At 38.0% G+C, this 19,771-nt stretch overlaps 1 protein-coding gene across 2 annotated transcripts in view; it reads left to right on the top strand.

Moving 5' to 3' along the window:
* Positions 1–4,643, top strand: part of RSPO2 (R-spondin 2) — a 184,880-nt gene extending 180,237 nt beyond the window's left edge. For both annotated transcript variants that reach the window (XM_055432498.2, XM_055432497.2), the window contains exon 6: positions 2,512–4,643. In XM_055432498.2, the coding sequence (XP_055288473.1) occupies positions 2,512–2,627 (116 nt within the window). In that variant the 3' untranslated portion in view covers positions 2,628–4,643. The remainder of the gene's footprint in view (positions 1–2,511) is intronic.
* Positions 4,644–19,771: the final 15,128 nt, after the last annotated feature.

Here is a 19,771-nt window from a genome sequence, read left to right as displayed (position 1 = left end):
ATTTAAGAGAGATATCTAAGGCAAAATTTTAGGGTTGTAATAAAATCTCCCAAAACATCTCTAGTTGGAACCAGTACCGTATAACTTATTACCAGTGGGATAATCATACAATCATATAAAATAAGTTTTCAGAAGCATTTCTGAGTTTTCAGCCACAATATGAACTGCCTTATGCAAATACTGAATAACTTCCCTACCACCCAGTGTTCTATCAGCCAGCAAACACAGAAACCACTTGGCACGTACAGTTACATCACAATAATCCATTAGGTAAGTGACATGAAAGTAACCTTCTCTTTTCAGTCATTAAGCATAGATTTGCTGTTAGTGAAAGTAGGGAACATTTAACATTCAACTACATAATTTATATGAAGAATTGAAATGGTGATTGTGAAGTTTTCTTTAAATAATGTATATTCAGCATATATCTTAACAAAATAAATTTTAAAATCTAGGAATGTTTTCATAAATATTTTTTCATTTAATTTTGTTTTGATTCTAAAAGAAATTCTAGCCTTAAATAAATGAAACAGAAATGGACTGAATTTTTAAATGGTAGTCAGCAGTGAATATTTTTAACAAAAGATTTTTTTTTTAGAGAAAACACAGAACTAAGGAAACCTTCATAAAACTTTATAAGTGGAGCTTCTTTTAAAATATGCTATTTTAAGTATTTCTCTGCCCTCATTAGGTGTGTCTCATCATTAGACACAGTGTTACTAAGTAGTTATAACTTTACAGTTTATTTGATTAATGAAGCCTTCCACTGAAGTTTCACTGGGTAGGATTAACTACATTTAAAGATGGCAAAATGCCATTATAACATTAATGCCAGAATTTAATGAGAACCAGAAGTTAACTTCAAGGACATTTATAATTTAATATGAGGGTACCCTTATATTCTTTTTGTTTTACCGTAGCATCCTATCTTCATTCTCATGATAAAAAGTTTGACTCAGGAAAGTTGTACGTATTGAATACTAACTATGTGCCTACCATGTGCCAGCATCTCATGAGTGAGACTATTTTCCATTCTCAAACAAAACAGACCATTTCTGATCAGAAAGAGGAGAAATGAGAACCACCTTCCTCACTTAAAAGTCCCATGACCTCCTTTAACCTTGGGTGACTCTAGTTTCTTACGGCACGTATCTATCATCCTAACCTCTGGTCTGTTTATTTTCCATGTCATGCCATCAGCCACCTTCTCCACTGTCTGGATTGAAAAGCTGACCAGCTATGTCTGTGTCATAAAAGGATCTCAGGAATATTGGATTTCTTAGATGTAGGAAGGATGGAGATCATGGATTAGAATGGAATGTTCTATTTGTGGTACCGAATACCTCACAGGAAGAGAAAGCTTACGTTTTGTGCAACTACATGATAAAATTGGAAGTAGGGACAGGTAGAAGAGAAAAAAGAGCTGACAGGAGGATTCTCTTTACTCTGTGAGGAAGAACCTTCCTGTACTGAAGGTGTACAGTACCAAACTACAAATGCAGATGAACTTTCAAGCTCTTTCCTGTTCTAAAAGCCCCATGATTCCTGTGTGCCTAGAACCCAAAGAGGGCAAAGGACCTAAAGCAAACATCTATGTTCTTATTCTTTTTTCTCAAAGTTCTATGTAGACATACTTGCAAAGAAATGTTGAGACCTTATGAAGACTGGAAATGGTAACCACAAAGTGGAAGAAGTCAAATACAGCAGAGACCAAGGGAAAACTGAATCCCCAAACTCCTGATGGAGGAAAACCTCAACTATTTAGCTGTGGTCTGGGCTTCCTAGTGGCTAAGGTGAAGAGGAGAAGCAGGAATAACAGGGTGTGATTGTTTTTTGGTAGTAAGACACACCCCTACCAGTTCCTCAGAAACAAGCATTTTTCTTGGTCTCAGTAAGAATACCTTGGTTAGGAGGATTTATATAAAAAGCCATAAACCACATAATAAATGATGTCCTCATGAATTTTTATAGAAAATAAAGAGGTATTCCACATATGTCACTTCAAATATTGGCCTTTGGAGAACACTGAGAACACTAATGTTAAAAGCTAGACATTTTTTTCTCCCTTGGGGCAGGGAGGGGGGCGTTTGAAACTTCTGGTATATTTACTGTAGATAAATGCTTATTTTCTTTTGACCCACTGACATGTGGAGCAGTAGAAAGATGTAAAGATGTCTAGTACAGGGCAGCATTGTTAAAAGGAGGAGGGGATAAATGGAATTTTTGTGGCAGAATGATATTTGCAAGACTGATCAGGCCGCTGGGAGGTTTTTAAATATGCCAGTTCCCTGTAACGGGAAGATCAGTCTCTAAGACAGCATATCCAATTTAGTAAATTATTATTATTCCGTCAAAATTAATGTGAACAATTTTCTCTTTGAGGCTGCTTTTTCCATAGGTGATGTTTTCCAGATGGGCTTTGTGTAAAACTCCTAATGTTTTGTGCTTTCTTTCCGAGAGCAAGAGCCTTTTCTGACATGTCTTCATTTCTTTCTCTTCCGGTCATTGTAGGAAAGAGAACTCCAAAAGCTAAGGAGAAAAAGAACAAGAAAAAGAAGAGGAAGCTGATAGAAAGAGCCCAGGAGCAGCACAGCGTCTTCCTAGCTACAGACAGAGCTAACCAGTAAAATAAAAGACACGGAGGGTGGAGGTTTTGTTTTGTTTTGGGTGGAGGGCAGGGGGTGGTGTTTTTTGCAAAAGTGCACACAGCTACTCTACTCCCCACTCCTGGACATGGTGGTGGCATTTGTGCTGCTCTGACCAGTACCTGTTCCCAGTAACCTTGTGAAAGGAGGAGCCACAAGTGTGGGCTCTGTGTTATTTATGCTTTGATTTGCATCGGGAGACTGTGAAGGTGGGAGATTGCGACCTGCAGCCAAGGCAGCAGGAGTAAGTGTAGAGCGTGTGACTAGGTTCCCTGTGTGCCCCGAGGCGGAGGGGCTGCCCGCCCGGAGGAGCAAGGCTGCAGACCCCCCCGCCCCCGACTGGAGAACTGATTTGTGCATATTTATGGAAGGACGACCCTTGGCAGGCAAAGTGCTGTTTCACTTGTGACCTGGGTTTCCCATGTTGTGCATTTTCAAGGATCAGTGTATGTGGATATCTGCCTAGTGTTCCCACACGTTGTTCTCAGCATCTGTTACCTTCCAACTGTTGTGTCCGGAGACTGCTCTTAGCGGCAGGAATTCCTGCTCAGTTTCACAGCAGCTCGGATGTGTACATACCCTGCTGGGGCTGCATATAAACCTCTTATTTACTGTATATTTATGCTTTCTTCTGTGTAACAAGTCATTCCCAATTAATGTCATGTCTCCCGTTTCTAGTGGTTCCTAACTATTGTCGCGTAAATGACTGTTCTAGTTTTCGAACTGATGAATGTTTTGCTGCCCCTCGAAACTTCTCTTTGTGGGCTTATTTCTCATTGTAAAGATAGGATAAGCTAGTTTGTACATAGGATCAAATGACCCCTGTCAGAGAATTTGAATATCAATAGACCTTCCCCACTCCTCACCATAGCTAAAGCATGAGGCATCTGGAGGTCAGAAGCCAAAAACTGCCTCTGAGTCTAAGATGTGATGACTTTATGAAACACAACTTCATGAGCAATTACATGCAGCTACTTATACTACGCATCATGCAGTTTCACAGGCCAGCTAGAGAATTTTTCAAATTTTTACTTTCAAACTTCAATAAGTATAGTTTTTATTTAAAGCAGTTCCTGACTTGCAATGACGGAGCACCGACCAATATTCTTGGGTCAGTGTAGAAATGACCACCTCATGAGACCATGCATAGAACTGGAGGAGAAAACACGATGAATTCCTGCAATTAATGGTCAGATCTTAACAGGGCCCCTTTAAGCCAGAATTTCTGATTCATGACTGAGAGAGGAACCCTGTGGAGACTTCCCAGGTGACTTTCAGAGTAGTTGTTTTCAAAAACACCGTTGTCCACTAGGGGTATCAGTTCTTAGAGGGTTTTGATGATGCTTCTTCCAGAAGCACTGTTATCTTCCTGGATGATCCAGAAGCAAATTAGAACCAAAAGGAATGGTGGAAGATTTTTTTGAGGGAAAAAACAAAGCAAGGTAAAAGCCTTTTTTCTCACCTTGCATTGGCTAAACTACCTCTTTGCATTTTTGTTTAACTTTTGAGTCAAAAGCATCTTACCAATAAGTATAAATGTCATGTACATCATTATGAAAATAATATTGCTATGAGATAAGCCATATATGAATGTTGTATACAACTTTAGGGTTTGCATTTAATCCTAAAGTGTTCACCTCCTTTCACATCTATTTAGACTATATTCCTATTTACTAAGTGGGGAGGGGACTTCTTTATATAGTGCTTCATCGTTAATAAATCAATACTTGTTCTGTTTCTGGGATGTTCTTTTTGTGCATTAAAAAAATTCAAAATTATTTTTGCTGAGATATTCTTTTCTTTAGAGATACATTTAGGGGGAAAAGCAATATTTTAGCAACTGTACTCCAAAACAGTGGTCTTTAAAAGAAAGCAACTTTTTAAAACCTGTGTTTGTAAGTACATCAAGGAGATTAACTAGTTTAGCTATAAATTGCATTGCAGCAATGGAGTTGAACATGACTGAAGCGACTTAGCATGCACGCAGAGTGATTAAGAGTGGGGATTTTAAAGCCACTCTGCCTGAGGTCTAATCTGGACTCTGAAGTAACCTGGAGCAAACTGTCTTCCCAGGTCTCAGTTTCGTCATCTGTAAAATGGAGGTAATAGTATTACCTACCGTGTAAGGTTGTGTCTTAAGGTAAACTGTGTGAGGTATGGTCAGTATAGCATGGTATAGACTAAGCAATACACAAGTTGCTACCTGCTACTCTTATTACCTGTGTCCTTGGCTATTTATTCCCCAAATCATCTTCCTTATCAACAAAATAGAATATATTTATGAAAATATCCATTCCCTTCAAACTATTTTTGATGTCTGGATATTCTTTGCTCAAACTTTTATAGGAATTGATTAAAGGTACTTGATTTTTAAGCCTCTAGTTATAAGCAAACTGCGTGCATGCACTCACGAGAGAGTCAGAGAGAGAAAGACTGACTGACTACAGTGTAACGCACAGCTTCAGGATAATTACACAAAGAAGATCTGGTGGTTTCCCACAAGTGGCTATACCATTCCTGTACTTCATACATTGTATACAAATAGAACATGTGAAACTGGTTTTCTTAGTATTTTCAGGTATCAGCAACTGTAGAAGTAAAATATGGAACTACAACTTTCTCAATTAAGAAGCTTGAGTGGTATTTTGATAGGGATTGCGCTGCATTGTAGATTGCCTTCAGTAGTATGGACATTTTTATTTCAATCCAAGAAAACTTATCTTTCCATCAGCTTATGTTGTCTTCAATTTCTTTCATCAGTGTCTTATAATTTTCTGATTATGGGTCTTTTGCCTCCTTGGGTAGGTTTATTTATATTTTATTCTTTTTGATGTGATGGTAAATGAGATTGTTCAATTCTTTCTGTTTTGTGTTGTTTTTAATTTACTTTAAATTGGAGGTTAACTTCTCTTTCTGGTGCTTCATTGTTAGTGTATAAAATGCAGTGTATTTCTGTACATTAATTTTGGATCCTGCAACTTTATTGAATTCTTTGGGCTCTAGCAGTTTTTTGGCGGCATCTTTGGGATTTTTCTATGTATACTCATATGTCATCTGCAAAGAGTAACAGTTTACATCTTCCTTTCCAATCCCTATCAAAATAGCAATGGTATTTTTCACCAAAACTAGGACAATTTTTAAGATTTTCATGGACACACAAGAGACTGTAACTAGGCAAAACAATCCTGAGAAAGAAGAACAGAGATGGAGGAATCCCATTCTGACTTCAGACTATATACGACAAAGCTACTAATTAAATCCAGTACAGTACTGGCACAAAAACAGACACATAGATCATTATAAATATATATTCACCCAACATAGGAGCACCACAATATGTAAGGCAGATGCTAACAAGTATGAAAGGGGAAATTAACAATAACACAATAACAGTGGGAGACTTTAATACCCCACTCATACCTGTGGATAGATCAACTAAACAGAAAATTAACAGGGAAACACAAATCTTAAATGACACAATGGACCAGCTAGACCTAATTGATATCTATAGGACATTTCACCACAAAACAATGAATTTCACCTTTTTCTCAAGCACACACAGAACCTTCTCCAGGATAGATCACATCCTGGGCCATAAATCTAGCCTTGGTAAGCTCAAAAAAATGGAAATCATTCCAAGCATCTTTTATGACCACAATGCAGTAAGATTAGATCTCAATTACAGGAAAAAAAACTATTAAAAATTCCAAGACATGGAGGCTAAACAACATGCTTCTGAATAACCAACAAATCATAGAAGAAATCAAAAAAGAATTCAGAATATACATAGAAACGAATTAAAATGAAAACACAACATCCCAAAACCTATGGGACACTGTAAAAGCAGTGCTAAGGGGAAGGTTCATAGCAATACAGGCTTACAACAAGAAAAAAGTCAAATAAATAACCTAACTCTACACCTAAAGCAACTAGAAAAGGAAGAAATGAAGAACTCCAGGGAAAGTAGAAGGAAAAAAATCTTAAAAATTAGGGCAGAAATAAATGCAAAAGAAACAAGAGACCATAGCAAAAATCAACAAAGCTAAAAGCTGGTTCTTTGAGAAGATAAATAAAATTGACAAACCATTAGCCAGACTCATCAAAAAACAAAGGGAGAAGAATCAAATCAACAAAATTAGAAATGAAAATGGAGAAATCACAACAGACAACACAGAAATACAAAGGATCATAAGAGACTCCTATTAGCAACTATATGCCAATAAAATGGACAACTTGGAAGAAATGGACAAATTCTTAGAAAAGTACAACTTTCCAAAACTGAACCAGGAAGAAATAGAAGATCTTAACAGACCCATCACAAGCATGAAAATCGAAACTGTAATCAGAAATCTTCAGCAAACAAAAGCCCAGGCCCAGAAGGCTTCACAGCTGAATTCTACCAAAAATTTAGAGAAGAGCTAACACCTATCTCACTCAAACTCTTCCAGAAAATTGCAGAAGGTGTAAACTTCCAAACTTATTCTATGAGGCCACCATCATCCTAATACCAAAACCAGACAAAGATGGCACCAAAAAAGAAAACTACAGGACAATATCACTGATGAACAGAGATGCAAAACTCCTTACCAAAATTCTGGCAAACAGAATCCAACAACATATTAAAAAGATCATACATCATGACCAAGTGGGCTTTATCCCAGGAATACAACAATTCTTTAATATCTGCAAATCAATCAATGTAATATACCACATTAACAAATTGAAAGAAACCATATGATTATCTCAATAGATGCAGAAAAAGCCTTTGACAAAATTTAACTTCCATTTATGATAAAAACTCTCCAGAAAGCAGGAATAGAAGGAACATACCTCAACATAATAAAAGCTATATATGACAAACCCACAGCAAACATTATCCTCAATGGTGAAAAATTGAAAGCATTTCCCCTAAAGTCAGGAACAAGGCAAGGGTGCCCACTCGCACCACTACTATTCAACATAGTTTTGGAAGTTTTGGCCACAGCAATCAGAGCAGAAAAAGAAATAAAAGGAATCCAGATTGGAAAAGAAGAAGTAAAACTCTGTTTGCAGATGACATGATCCTCTACATAGAAAAACCCTAAAGACTCCACCAAAAAATTACTAGAGCTAATCAATGAATATAGTAAAGTTGCAGGATATAAAATCAACACACAAATCCCTTGCATTCCTATACACTAACAGTGAGAAAACAGAAAGAGAAATTAAGGAAACAATTCCATTCACATTGCAACGAAAAGAATAAAATACTTAGGAATATATCTACCTAAAGAAACAAAAGACCTATATATAGAAAACTATAAAACATTGGTGAAATAAAGAGGACACAAATAGATGGAGAAATCTACCATGTTCATGGATTGGAAGAATCAATATAGTGAAAATGAGTATACTATCCAAAGCAATCTATAGATTCAATGCAATCCCTATTAAGCTACCAACGATATTTTTCAGAGAACTAGAACAAATAATTTCACAATTTGTATGGGAATACAAAAAACCTCTAGTAGCCAAAGCAATCTTGAGAAAGAAGAATGGGACTGGAGGAATCAACCTGCTTGACTTCAGGCTCTACTACAAAGCCACAGTGATCAATACAGTATGGTACTAGCACAAAGACAGAAATATAGATCAATGGAACAAAATAGAAAGCCCAGAGGTAAATCCACGCACCTATGAACACCTTATCTTTGACAAAGGAGGCAAGAATATACAATGGAGAAAAGACAATCTCTTTAACAAGTGGTGCTGGGAAAACTGGTCAACCACTGGTAAAAGAATGAAACTAGAACATTTTCTAACACCATACACAAACATAAACTCAAAATGGATTAAAGATCTAAACATAAGAGCAGAAACTATAAAACTCCTAGAGGAAAACATAGGCAAAACACTCTCCAACATAAATCACAGCAGGATCTCTATGAACCATCTCCCAGAGTAAAGAAAATAGGACCTAATTAAACTTAAAAGCTTTTGCACAACAAAGGAAACTATAAGCAAAGTGAAAAGACAGCCTTCAGAATGGGAGAAAATAATAGCAAATGAAACAACTGACAAAAATTAATCTCAAAAATATACAAGCAACTCCTAAAGTTCAATTCCAGAAAAATAAATGACCCAATCAAAAAATGGGCCAAAGAACTAAAAAGACAGTTCTCCAAAGAAGACATACAGAAGGCTAACAAACACATGAAAAGATGTTCAACATCACTCACTATCAGAGAAATGCAAATCAAAACCACAATGAGGTACCATCTCATGCCGGTCAGAATGGCTGCTATCCAAAAATCTACAAATAATAAATGCTGGAGAGGGTGTGGAGAAAAGGGAACCCTCTTACACTGTTGGTGGGAATGCAAACTAGTACAGCCACTATGGAGAACAGTGTGGAGAGTCCTTAAAAACTGGAAATAGAACTGCCATATGACCCAGCAATCCCACTGCTGGGCATACACACCGAGGAAACCAGAATTGAAAGAGACACGTGTACCCCAATGTTCATCTCAGCACTGTTTATAATAGCTAGGACATGGAAGGAACCTAGATGTCCATCTGCAGACGCATGGATAAGAAAGCTTTGGTACATATACACAATGGACTATTACTCAGCAATTAAAAAGAATGCATTTGAATCAGTTCTAATGAGGTGGATGAAACTGGAGCCTATTATACAGAGTGAAGTAAGCCAGAAAGAAAAACACCAATACAGTATACTAACACATATAAATGGAATTTAGAAAGATGGTAATAATAATGCTATATGCGGGACAGCAAAAAAGACACAGATATATAGAACGGCCTTTTGGATTCGGTGGGAGAAGGCGAGGGTGGGATGATCTGAGAGAATAGCATTGAAACATATATATTATCATAAACAGATTGCCAGTCCAGGTTTGATGCATGAGACAGGGTGCTCAGGGCTGATGCACTGGGATGACCCAGAGGGATGGGATGGGGAGGGAGGTGGGAGGAGGGTTTAGGATGGGGAACACATGTAAACCCATGGCTGATTCATATCAATGTATGGCAAAAACCACTACAATATTGTAATTAGCCTCCAGCTAAAATAAATAGAAAAGAAGAAAAATGGAATAGAATAGAGAGCCTAGAAATAAACCCACAGACTTCTGGCCAATCTAAGACAAGGCAGGCAACGATATACATGGTGGAAAGACAGTATCTTCAAGTGATGCCGGGGAAAATGGACAGCTACGTGTAAAAGAATGGAATTAGAACATCCTCTAACACCATATACAAAAAATAAGCACAGAATGAATAAAAGACCTAAATTTAAGACCAGAAACCATAAAATCTTTAGAGGAAAACACACTATTTGACATAAATCATAGCAATATCTTTTTGTATCTGACTCCTAAAGCTTCAGGATAATTTCCTAAAGGAAAAAAAAGCAAAAATAAACCTAATTAAACTTAAAAACTTTTGCACAGCAAAGGAAATCATTGATAAACTGAAAATTCAACCTACCAAAATGGACAAACTATTTGCAAATTAAATGACCAATAAAGGGTTAATATCCAAAATACATAAATAGCTCATACAACACATCATTTAAAAAACTCAAGTTGTAAAATGGGTATAAGACCTGAATAGAGGTTATTTTTAAAAGAAGAAATGCAGATGGCTAACAAGCACATGAAAATTAACGTCACTAATCATCAAGGAAAAGCAAATCAAAAGCATAATGAGTTATCACTTCACACCTGTCAGAATGACTGTCATCAAAAAGAACACAAATGGTGGTAAGGATGTGGAGAAAAGGGAACCCTCATGCATTATTGGTGGGAAGGTAAATTGGTGCAGCTACTGTGGAAAATAGTATAGATGTTCCTCAAAAAACTAAAAATAGAACTACCATATGACCCAGCAGTCCCACTCCTGGGTATATATTTGAAAAGATAATCCACCCCAGTGTTCATCAGTTTAGTTCAGTCGCTCATTCGTGTCCAACTCTTTGTGACCCCATGGACTGCAGCATGCCAGGCCTCACTGTCCATCACCACCTCCTGGAGTTTACTCAAACTCATGTCCATTGAGTCGGTGATGCCATCCAGCCATCTCATCCTCTGTCATCCCCTTTTCCTCCTGCCTTCAATCTTTCCCAGCATCAGGGTCTTTTCAAATGAGTCAGTTCTTTGCATCAGGTGGCCAAAGTGTTGGAGTTTCAGCTTCATCATCAGTCATATTCAGCATCAATGAACATTCAGGACTGATTTCCTTTAGGATTGACTGGTTGGATCTCCTTGCAATCCAAGGGACTCTCAAGAGTCTTCTTCAACACCACAGTTCAAAAGCATCAATTCTTCGGCGATCAGCTTTCTTCACAGTCCAACTCTCACATCCATACATGACCATGGGAAAAACCATAGCCTTGACTAGATGGACCTTGGTTGGCAAAGTAATGTCTCTGCTTTTTAATATTTTGTCTAGGTTGGTCATAACTTTCCTTCCAAGTAGTAAGCGTCTTTTAATTTCATGGCTGTAGTCACCATCTGCAGTGATTTTGGAGGTCCCCAAAATAAAATCTGCCACTGTTTCCACTGTTTCCCCATCTATTTGCCATGAAGTGATGGGACCAGATGCCATGATCTTAGTTTTCTGAATGTTGAGCTTTAAGCCAACTTTTTCACTCTCCTCTTTCACTTTCATCAAGAGGCTCTTTAGTTCTTTGCATTCTGCCATAAGGGTGGTGTCATCTGCATATCTGAGGTTATTGATATTTCTCCCAGCAATCTTGATTCCAGCTTGTGCTTCATCCAGCCCAGCGTTCCTCATGATGTACTCTGCATGTAAGTTAAATAAGCAGGGTAGCAATATACAGCCTTGATGTACTCCTTTCTCTGTTTGGAACCAGTCTATTGTTCCACGTCCGGTTCTAATTGTTGCTTCCTGACCTGCATACAGGTTTATCAATAGGTCAGGTGGCCTGGTATTGCCATCTCTTGAAGAAGGTTCCAGAGTTTGTTGTGATCCACACAGTCAAAGGCTTTGGCATAGTCAATGAAGCAGAAGTTTTTCTGGAACTCTCTTGCTTTTTTGGTGATCCAGCGGATCTTGGCAATTTAATCTTTGGTTCCTCTGCCTTTGCTGAATTCAGCTTGAACATCTGAAAGTTCACAGTTCACATACTGTTGAAACCTGCCTTGGAGAAGTTTGAGCATTACTTTGCTAGAGTGTGAGATGAGTGCAATTGTGTAGTAGTTTGAGCATTCTTTAACATTGCTTTTCTTTGGGATTGGAATGAAAACTGACCTTGTGCAGCCCTGAGGCCACTGCTGAGTTTTCCTAATTTGCTGAATCTAGAAAAATGCAACTAGTGAACATAAAAAAAGAAGCAGACTCACAGATATAGAGAACAAATCAGTGGGTACAGTTGGGAGAGGGAAGAGAGGAGGGGCATAATAAGGTATGAGATTAAGAGGTAAAAACTATTATGTATAAAATAATCTACAAGGATAGATTGCATAACACAGGACATATAGCCAATATTTGATAAATATAAATGAGTATGTTTTAAAATGTCAATTTGTATATTGTACAGCATAACTTGCATAATACATTTACATCAACTATACTTCAATTAAAAAAAACAAATGTGTGTGGGGGGGTGCATGAAATGGGTGAAGGAGGTCAAAAGCAACAAACTTCCAGTTATAAAATAAGTCATAGGATGTAATGTACAGCATGCTGACTGTAGTTAATAAATTTGTATCAAAAATATTGCATATTTTAAAGTTGCTAAGAGAGTAAATCTTAAATGACCTCATCACAAGAGAAAAAAGTTTGACAGATTAGCACTTAGGAAAGCCAATTTTATGAATATATCTTTGTTCTTTCTCATGATGCTCATATCACCCATTTTAAATGTGGAATTTTCATGTCTTGGTGGAAACATTTAGAGTAGAGTTAATGCGCAGCCTCAAGGCTGTGATTTATGTATAAAAATGATCATGATTCTTTCAACGAACTACATTTTTGTTGTTGATTTAGAGGGGAGCTATGAATAGGAGATCAAAAGTGAATGGTACTTCTGTTCATTTTAGAGAAATCTGCACATGATGGATACTACTTGATAATACCATGCTAGAAAAAGCAGACTTAGTAACCTTGAACATGTTGCTCACCCGTATCATCCTCCTTCTTTCAAAAGGGATAACCATTCTACTTCTACTCTTGACCCATCCCCTCTTCAGTGAGACCTTCAGTATCCACTCCTTTCATAGCTTTAGGCCTTCTTCTCCCTCCAACTTAAGGTATTCCTTCTTTCAAGGTCTTCATCATTCAGGATCCTGAAAAAGTAGCCTACATTCCTTGACGTGTTCAATCTCTTCATATCCTCATTTGTGTCTTAACTCATAATCTCGTTTCTTTCTGCCACTGTATTATAATTGTTTGACAGACGTAGCGATACAGTCCTTTGCTAGACACAAAGGAAAATATTTGCTTTATTTGCCTCAGTCCTTTAATGTGTTCTACCTGCTATTTCCACCAAATTTGACTCAACTGGGCCCTTTCCTTGAGGACTTTCATTTCTCATTTGGCTTCTGTGACATTCCTCAGCTGGGTTTCTACTTCTTGGGTTATTCCTTTTCAGTCTTCAGTTCTTTCCTGATTTAAATGAAAAAATACTGACTTTTCAGGGGTTAGCCCACGGCTTAATCCTTTGAGTTTAATCTTTCCACCTCCTCATTCCACCTGGAAAATCAAACCTTATGGCTTTAACTACCACCTGCAGTTGTTGACTTGTAGGTCTGTTATCTCTGTCTCCAGGGCTTTGTTAACTATTTCCAAGCCTCCACTAAATATCTTTACCAGGGGGCCCCATACTTATCTGAAGCTCAATACTTCTAGAGCTGAATTTAATACTTTATCATTCAGGTTTCAGTTAAGGGAAAAAAAACAGTCTAGGTATTTCAAACAGGAAATTTAATATTGGGAATTGCTTGTACCGGTGATGAATGAGAAGAAAAACCAAAATTGGGATGACAAGATAACCAGATTAGCAACAGCAGAAAGCCACTATCAAGAAGGGTAACAGGATGATGTAGAGTTTCCAAAATCCAGAAGGCAAGGGCACCCAGCTAGAGCTAGAGTTGTAGCTGAGGCTAGAACTATGGCCACTAGGGAAGCTGGAACCAAAGACAGAAAGCTTGTCTAATTGGAAGTGAAATCTCAGAAAAGATTCCAGTCACCAGGAGAAATGCTGCCTGAAGCAAAGTGAGAGACTAAGAAATACCCTAGTTCTCCCTACAGTCACTTCCAGCCTTCCAACAGCACCTGTTTTAACTTGCTTGGAAACCAGGGACCCTGGATAATGTAGTTCTCTGTGATGCCATGGCATAATCACTGGTTTACCCACCTCCCCAATCAATTCCTCTTCCTGCTTTCCCCATTTAATAATTAACATGTTTACCTACCTAGTTGGTTAAGCTAAGACTCTTGTATTCACCATTTACTATTATTGTTCTATACATCAAATCTGCTACTAGATTCTAATGAGTCTACATCAGAAACATCTCTTGAATTTCTCCCTACCTCTTCACTTAAGCCTCTTTGATCCTTTTTGTCTCTCTCCTGAACTTTCCCATTTTTATCCTAAATATTCTTGCCCCAACTTCACTCACTTCAACTTTTCATTAATTTTTCTATTAATACATTTATTCTGCTAGTCTCTCAAATGCTATCCTATCCTTGTATAATAAAATATTTAAAATTTTCACATGAAATTTAGTGTCCTTTTAATTTTCTTATGTATTTTGTGGGGATTAAGAATGGACTGGGATGATAGTTACTGTAAAATTTTCAAGGGTTCTTTTATGGTAAACTTGGACATGCTTGTCATGTTTGTTGATACCCCTGAATCATGAAGGCAGAGACAAAAGGGCAACTCTGGATTTGAAAGTAGATTCTTAACATAATTCTGATTAAGAGGTTAGGCAGTATAAAAAGTGTGTCAAAGATTTAAGTAGATTCTCATATTAATCTATGATGAATCATTAAAGCAAACTGCCATGGACCACCTCCCCTAGCATTGGAACACATAGCTAATCTAAAGGCTACTGAACTAAACACAAGTCTCAGAATCCCTCGCAGCAAAGCTCTTCCAAGGAAACACTGCCAATAGATTGGAGTTGACAGAGGAGTCATAACCTTTTGGAGGTCTATTTTTGATTTCCAGGTCAACTTAAAGCCTTAGATGGTGGCAACTGTTGTCTCTCAGAAATACCCTCTGGAGTATTCCATGTCCTGTTTTTCAAACCTTCCCATGAAAGTACCCTTAAAGACAGAAAAGTTTTTACATGGAGCCAACTTACTTAAAATTTTAAGTGTTTCAGCATCCTGATTTAAATATACAAATTACATATGCAACATAAAAATTTTAATATAAAATGTCATGCAAATTTTGCATTCTACTCAGTACAATGTTTATATATAAAACCACTCCCCCAGCCTTTAGCATTCCCCCCATCCCCCACCACAAACCTGGAGTGAAATCATGTTCCAAGAAAATGTTTCATGCTTATTGGGTCCTGTGGCTTCATATACTCCTTGGCACATAGTCACATATACTTGAAGAAATACATATCCCCCTTTAAGTAACTCAGCAGTGGCCCTTTGCTGGTGTTTTGAAGTTCTCTAATGGCTTAACCAGCTCACTCTTCCATGGGTTTTATAACCTTAGCTTCCATGGCAGCATGCTGCCTGGGTGCACATCCAACTCTAATTCTTTCCTACTGGTTCCCTTTCTCCCTCCTACTTTAGTTATCAATATAAAATTCAACCACAACCCTTCCTCCCTATGTCTGTTTTGGAGAAGAGAGGTTATCAGATTTTTTTCTGTAAAGGGCCAGAGAATTAATATTTTAGATTTTACAAGCCACATGTCTCAGTCACAAATACTCAATCCTGTGCTCTTGTAGCACAAAACCAGCCTTAAGACAATATATAAACAAATGGCTATGGCTATAGTGCAATAAAAGTTTATGTACAAACACTTACATATGAATTTCAGTTTTCACATGTCCTGATATATTACTCTTCCTCTGATTTTTTCCACCCATTTAAAAAATGTAAAATTGTTAGCTCACCAGTTATATAAAAATACGTGGGAGACTGGATTTAGCCACAGGCTGGGTTTGTTGACCCGTGTTGGTCCAGGACTATCCTGAATCCTTGATACAGAAGATAACTTGTTGGCTCGTGGACTCCCCTTGCAAACTCTTTGAGAGGCTGCCTCTAACTCTGCTCTTCACACTCTGCCTCTGGAGGCATCCAATAAATGCATTGAATGCATATGCCATTTTAAAACCACCCTGTGTATGGCAATAAGTACAGAATTGATATTTCCACTCTTGATATCTCACTCCAATTCCAGTTTTATTTCTTACTGGCCATAGACTCTTAGTATATTTATGGCCCAAACCTAAAGTGAAATAGTAAAAACTCAAAAAGCAAAATTATTTTTTTCTAAGTTCTCTCCTTTATAACTTCATTGTGGCAACTGTCTTGTAGCATAGCAGAGCCCTTGTGTTCTGTTTAGAGAATCATACCTATACTTTCTTCTGTCCCTTCAACAATGATTATTTGATTACACAACAAATAGCCAACATCCGCTGGATCATGGAGAAAGCAAGAGAGTTCCAGAAAAACATCTATTTCTGCTTCATTGACTATGCCAAAGCCTTTGACTGTGTGGATCACAATAAACTGTGGAAGATTCTGAAAGAGTGGGAATCCCAGACCACCTGACCTGCCTCTTGAGAAACCTGTATGCAGGTCAGGAAGCAACAGTTAGAACTGGACATGGAACAACAGACTGGTTCCAAATAGGAAAAGGAGTACGTCAAGGTTGTATATTGTCACCCTGCTTATTTAACTTATATGCAGAGTACATCATGAGAAATGCTGGGCTGGAAGAAGCACAAGCTGGAATCAAGATTGCCGGGATAAATATCAATAACCTCAGATATGCAGATGACACCACCCTTATGGCAGAAAGTGAAGAGGAACTAAAAAGCCTCTTGATGAAAGTGAAAGAGGAGAGTGAAAAGGTTGGCTTGAAGCTCAACATTCAGAAAACGAAGATCATGGCATCTGGTCCCATCACTTAATGGGAAATAGATGGGGAAACAGTGTCAGACTTTATTTTTTTGGGCTCCAAAATCACTGCAGATGCTGACTGCAGCCATGAAATTAAAAGACGCTTACTCCTTGGAAGGAAAGTTATGACCAACCTAGATAGCATATTAAAAAGCAGAGACATTACTTTGCCAATTAAGGTCCAACTAGTCAAGGCTATGGTTTTCCCGTGGTCATGTATGGATGTGAGAGTTGGACTGTGAAGAAAGCTGAGAGCTGAATTGATGCTTTTGAACTGTGGTGCTGGAGAAGACTCTTGAGGGTCCCTTGGACTGCAAGGAGATCCAACCAGTCCATTCTAAAGGAGATCAGTCCTGGGTGTTCATTGGAAGGACTGATGCTAAAGCTGAAACTCCAATACGTTGGCCACCTCATGCTACGAGTTGACTCACTGGAAAAGAGTCTGATGCTGGGAGGGATTGGGGGTGGGAGGAGAAGGGGACGACAGAGAATGAGATGGCTGGATGGCATCACTGACTCGATGGACATGAGTTCGTGTGAACTCCGGGAGTTGGTGATGGACAGGGAGGCCTGGCGTGCTGTGATTCATGGGGTCGCAAAGAGTCGGACACGACTGAGCAACTGAAACTGAACTGGCTTATTTATACTACTAGTGTCTATAATTCCTTAATTGTATTTCCCCATTATCTTAGTGTCTTTTCTTTTCATTAGAGTTTGGCTTCATTTACCATATTAGCCTATGAAAACAGAATATGCCATGTCTTTTTAAAACTGAAATTTTATAGACAACGATTATAGTGCTCCTGTTTTCCGGCTTATTCATTTTGGCTGCTCAATGATTTTTAGACTGTGTCATCCTTTGTCATCCTATGGACAACAGAACAGATTATGTGATAATGGCAGAAGTGTCAAGTAAGATCTCTCTCAAGAGGTGGACTTTGGCATGAACCCTGGACTCGGGGTGTATGCCAATCTGGGAAAGAAGTAGCCCAGACACTGGAAACAACCAGTGTAAAGGTCTTGAGGTGAGAAAAGGGTCAGCATGATCAGAGTATAGACCAAAGGGAGAAGTTGCTAGAGGGTAGTCAGGAGGAACATGGGGTAAAAGAACAGAATATGTCCCCTAGGTTTCTTGCCCTATGCAACAGGATATATATAGAGAAGTAAGGAAAACTGGAGCATAAATAAATCCATTTTCACATGCTTAGTTTGAAATGCTTGCTAAATATCTAAATGGAGATACCACATAGGCAGCTGGATATAAATATGGAGTTTAGGGAAAAGGTCAGGGCTCGAGATACAATTGTGAGCTGGATCAGTGTACAGATGGCACTTGGCACCAGGGAACTTTGTGGGCTGATGCAGAGAATGAATGGCCAGAGAGGAGCAAGGAAACACAGAAGCACTCGGCCTTCAGACAGCAGCCAAAAGAGCACGTACCAGTAAAGAGACTGTGAGAAAGTGTCCAGGGAGGAAAACCAGGATCAGTCAGTCACCAAGAGAGACCAATAGCTGGGATTCAAGGCTTACAATGTTCCTTTCCCCTTCATTTTAGGAAAAATCACCAGAAGAAGCGAAGGACAATTAGGAAAATTTTGTAATAATCAAGAAGTTTGGTCTTTTCAATTTTTTTCCTCTCATTTTACACTCCAGAAGTGAAACTTACCAATAGTTTTATTTCTCCTTGAAAACAGTATTGCTATAGAATGAACTTAAGTAAATTCTTAAAAGCTATAGAAATTATTCTTTACATAAATATGGTAATGATACTTAATTTCAGGTTACCGTATTTTACTATACCAATTTCATCTACATTTATGACGAAGTAATTATCTCAATGATCGACTTAGAATTTTCTAATTTCTTTAAGATTTAATGAAATGTATCAAGTGAATAGCAAAAAACAGACTTCTGAGAATTATAGGTCCTTAGGCTTGTAATTTTCAACAATGAGGATTTGTTAAACTTGTAATTATTGGGCCATTTTTGTAACAGCTTTCTGATGTAAGACCATACATGTCTGAACAGAGTTAGGTACTGCACACACATACATAATCATGGTACTTGACTGGAAAACAAGAAAAGTGTTATAGTACATTTTTCAGTGTTCACTGTATAAAATAGGATGGCTAAAGTTTTAAGTACTTATATTACATTTTTAAATTAAAATAAATATGCTTCTAATTTTTTTTTCTTTTGCTTTTCTAATGTTTTTTTCCCATCACACATGCTTCTCCTAAGTTTAGTCTCTCCTACATATTACTACTATCTGGAAAAACTAAATGTGGTAGAGAACCCAGTGCTTACTTATCCAGTTCTCTCCTTTCTGACCTTCAAGGAATATTTTTTCTCAATCCACTTAGTTAGGTGGGGTCTTGTGATTGGCTTTAATTAATAAAATTTGGCTGGAAACTATATGTGTCATTTCAGGGCTGGGGCATTTAAAAGCAGGTATATGCTCTTCATGATTTCTTTTCTTCTTTGGCTGTGACTATAAAGGCAAAACCACAATATGAAATAAGCCTCGATTTCTGAGTCAATGCACAGAAAACAGTTGCCTTGGGTACTTGGTCAACCTAATTCTGATTTTGCACAAGCAAGGAATAAACCTTTATTGTATTAATCCACTGAGATTCTGAAGTCATCAGTTACCTTGCATGGTCTGGCATTTCTCTGTATAATGCAGTGTTTCAGTGTTCAGTTCAGTCACTCAGTCGTGTCCGGCTCTTTGCGACCCCATGGACAGCAGCACACCAGGCCTCCCTGTCCATCACCAACTCCTGGAGTTTACTCAAACTCATGTCCATTGAGTCGGTGATGCCATCCAACCATCTCATCCTCTGTCATCCCCTTCTCCCACCTTCAGTCTTTCCCAGCAACAGGGTCTTTTCCAGTGAATCAGTTCTTTGCATCAGGTGGCCAAAGTATTGGAGTTTCTGCTTCAGCATCAGTCCTTCCAATGAATATTCAGGACGGATTTCCTTTAGGATGGAATGGTTGAATCT

The sequence above is a fragment of the Moschus berezovskii genome, chromosome 16 (genome assembly GCF_049115385.1).
Source record: "Moschus berezovskii isolate FMDL1 chromosome 16, NW_MosBer_1.0, whole genome shotgun sequence".
Lineage (NCBI taxonomy): Eukaryota > Metazoa > Chordata > Mammalia > Artiodactyla > Moschidae > Moschus > Moschus berezovskii.
This window is presented reverse-complemented; position numbering and strand designations above follow the sequence as displayed.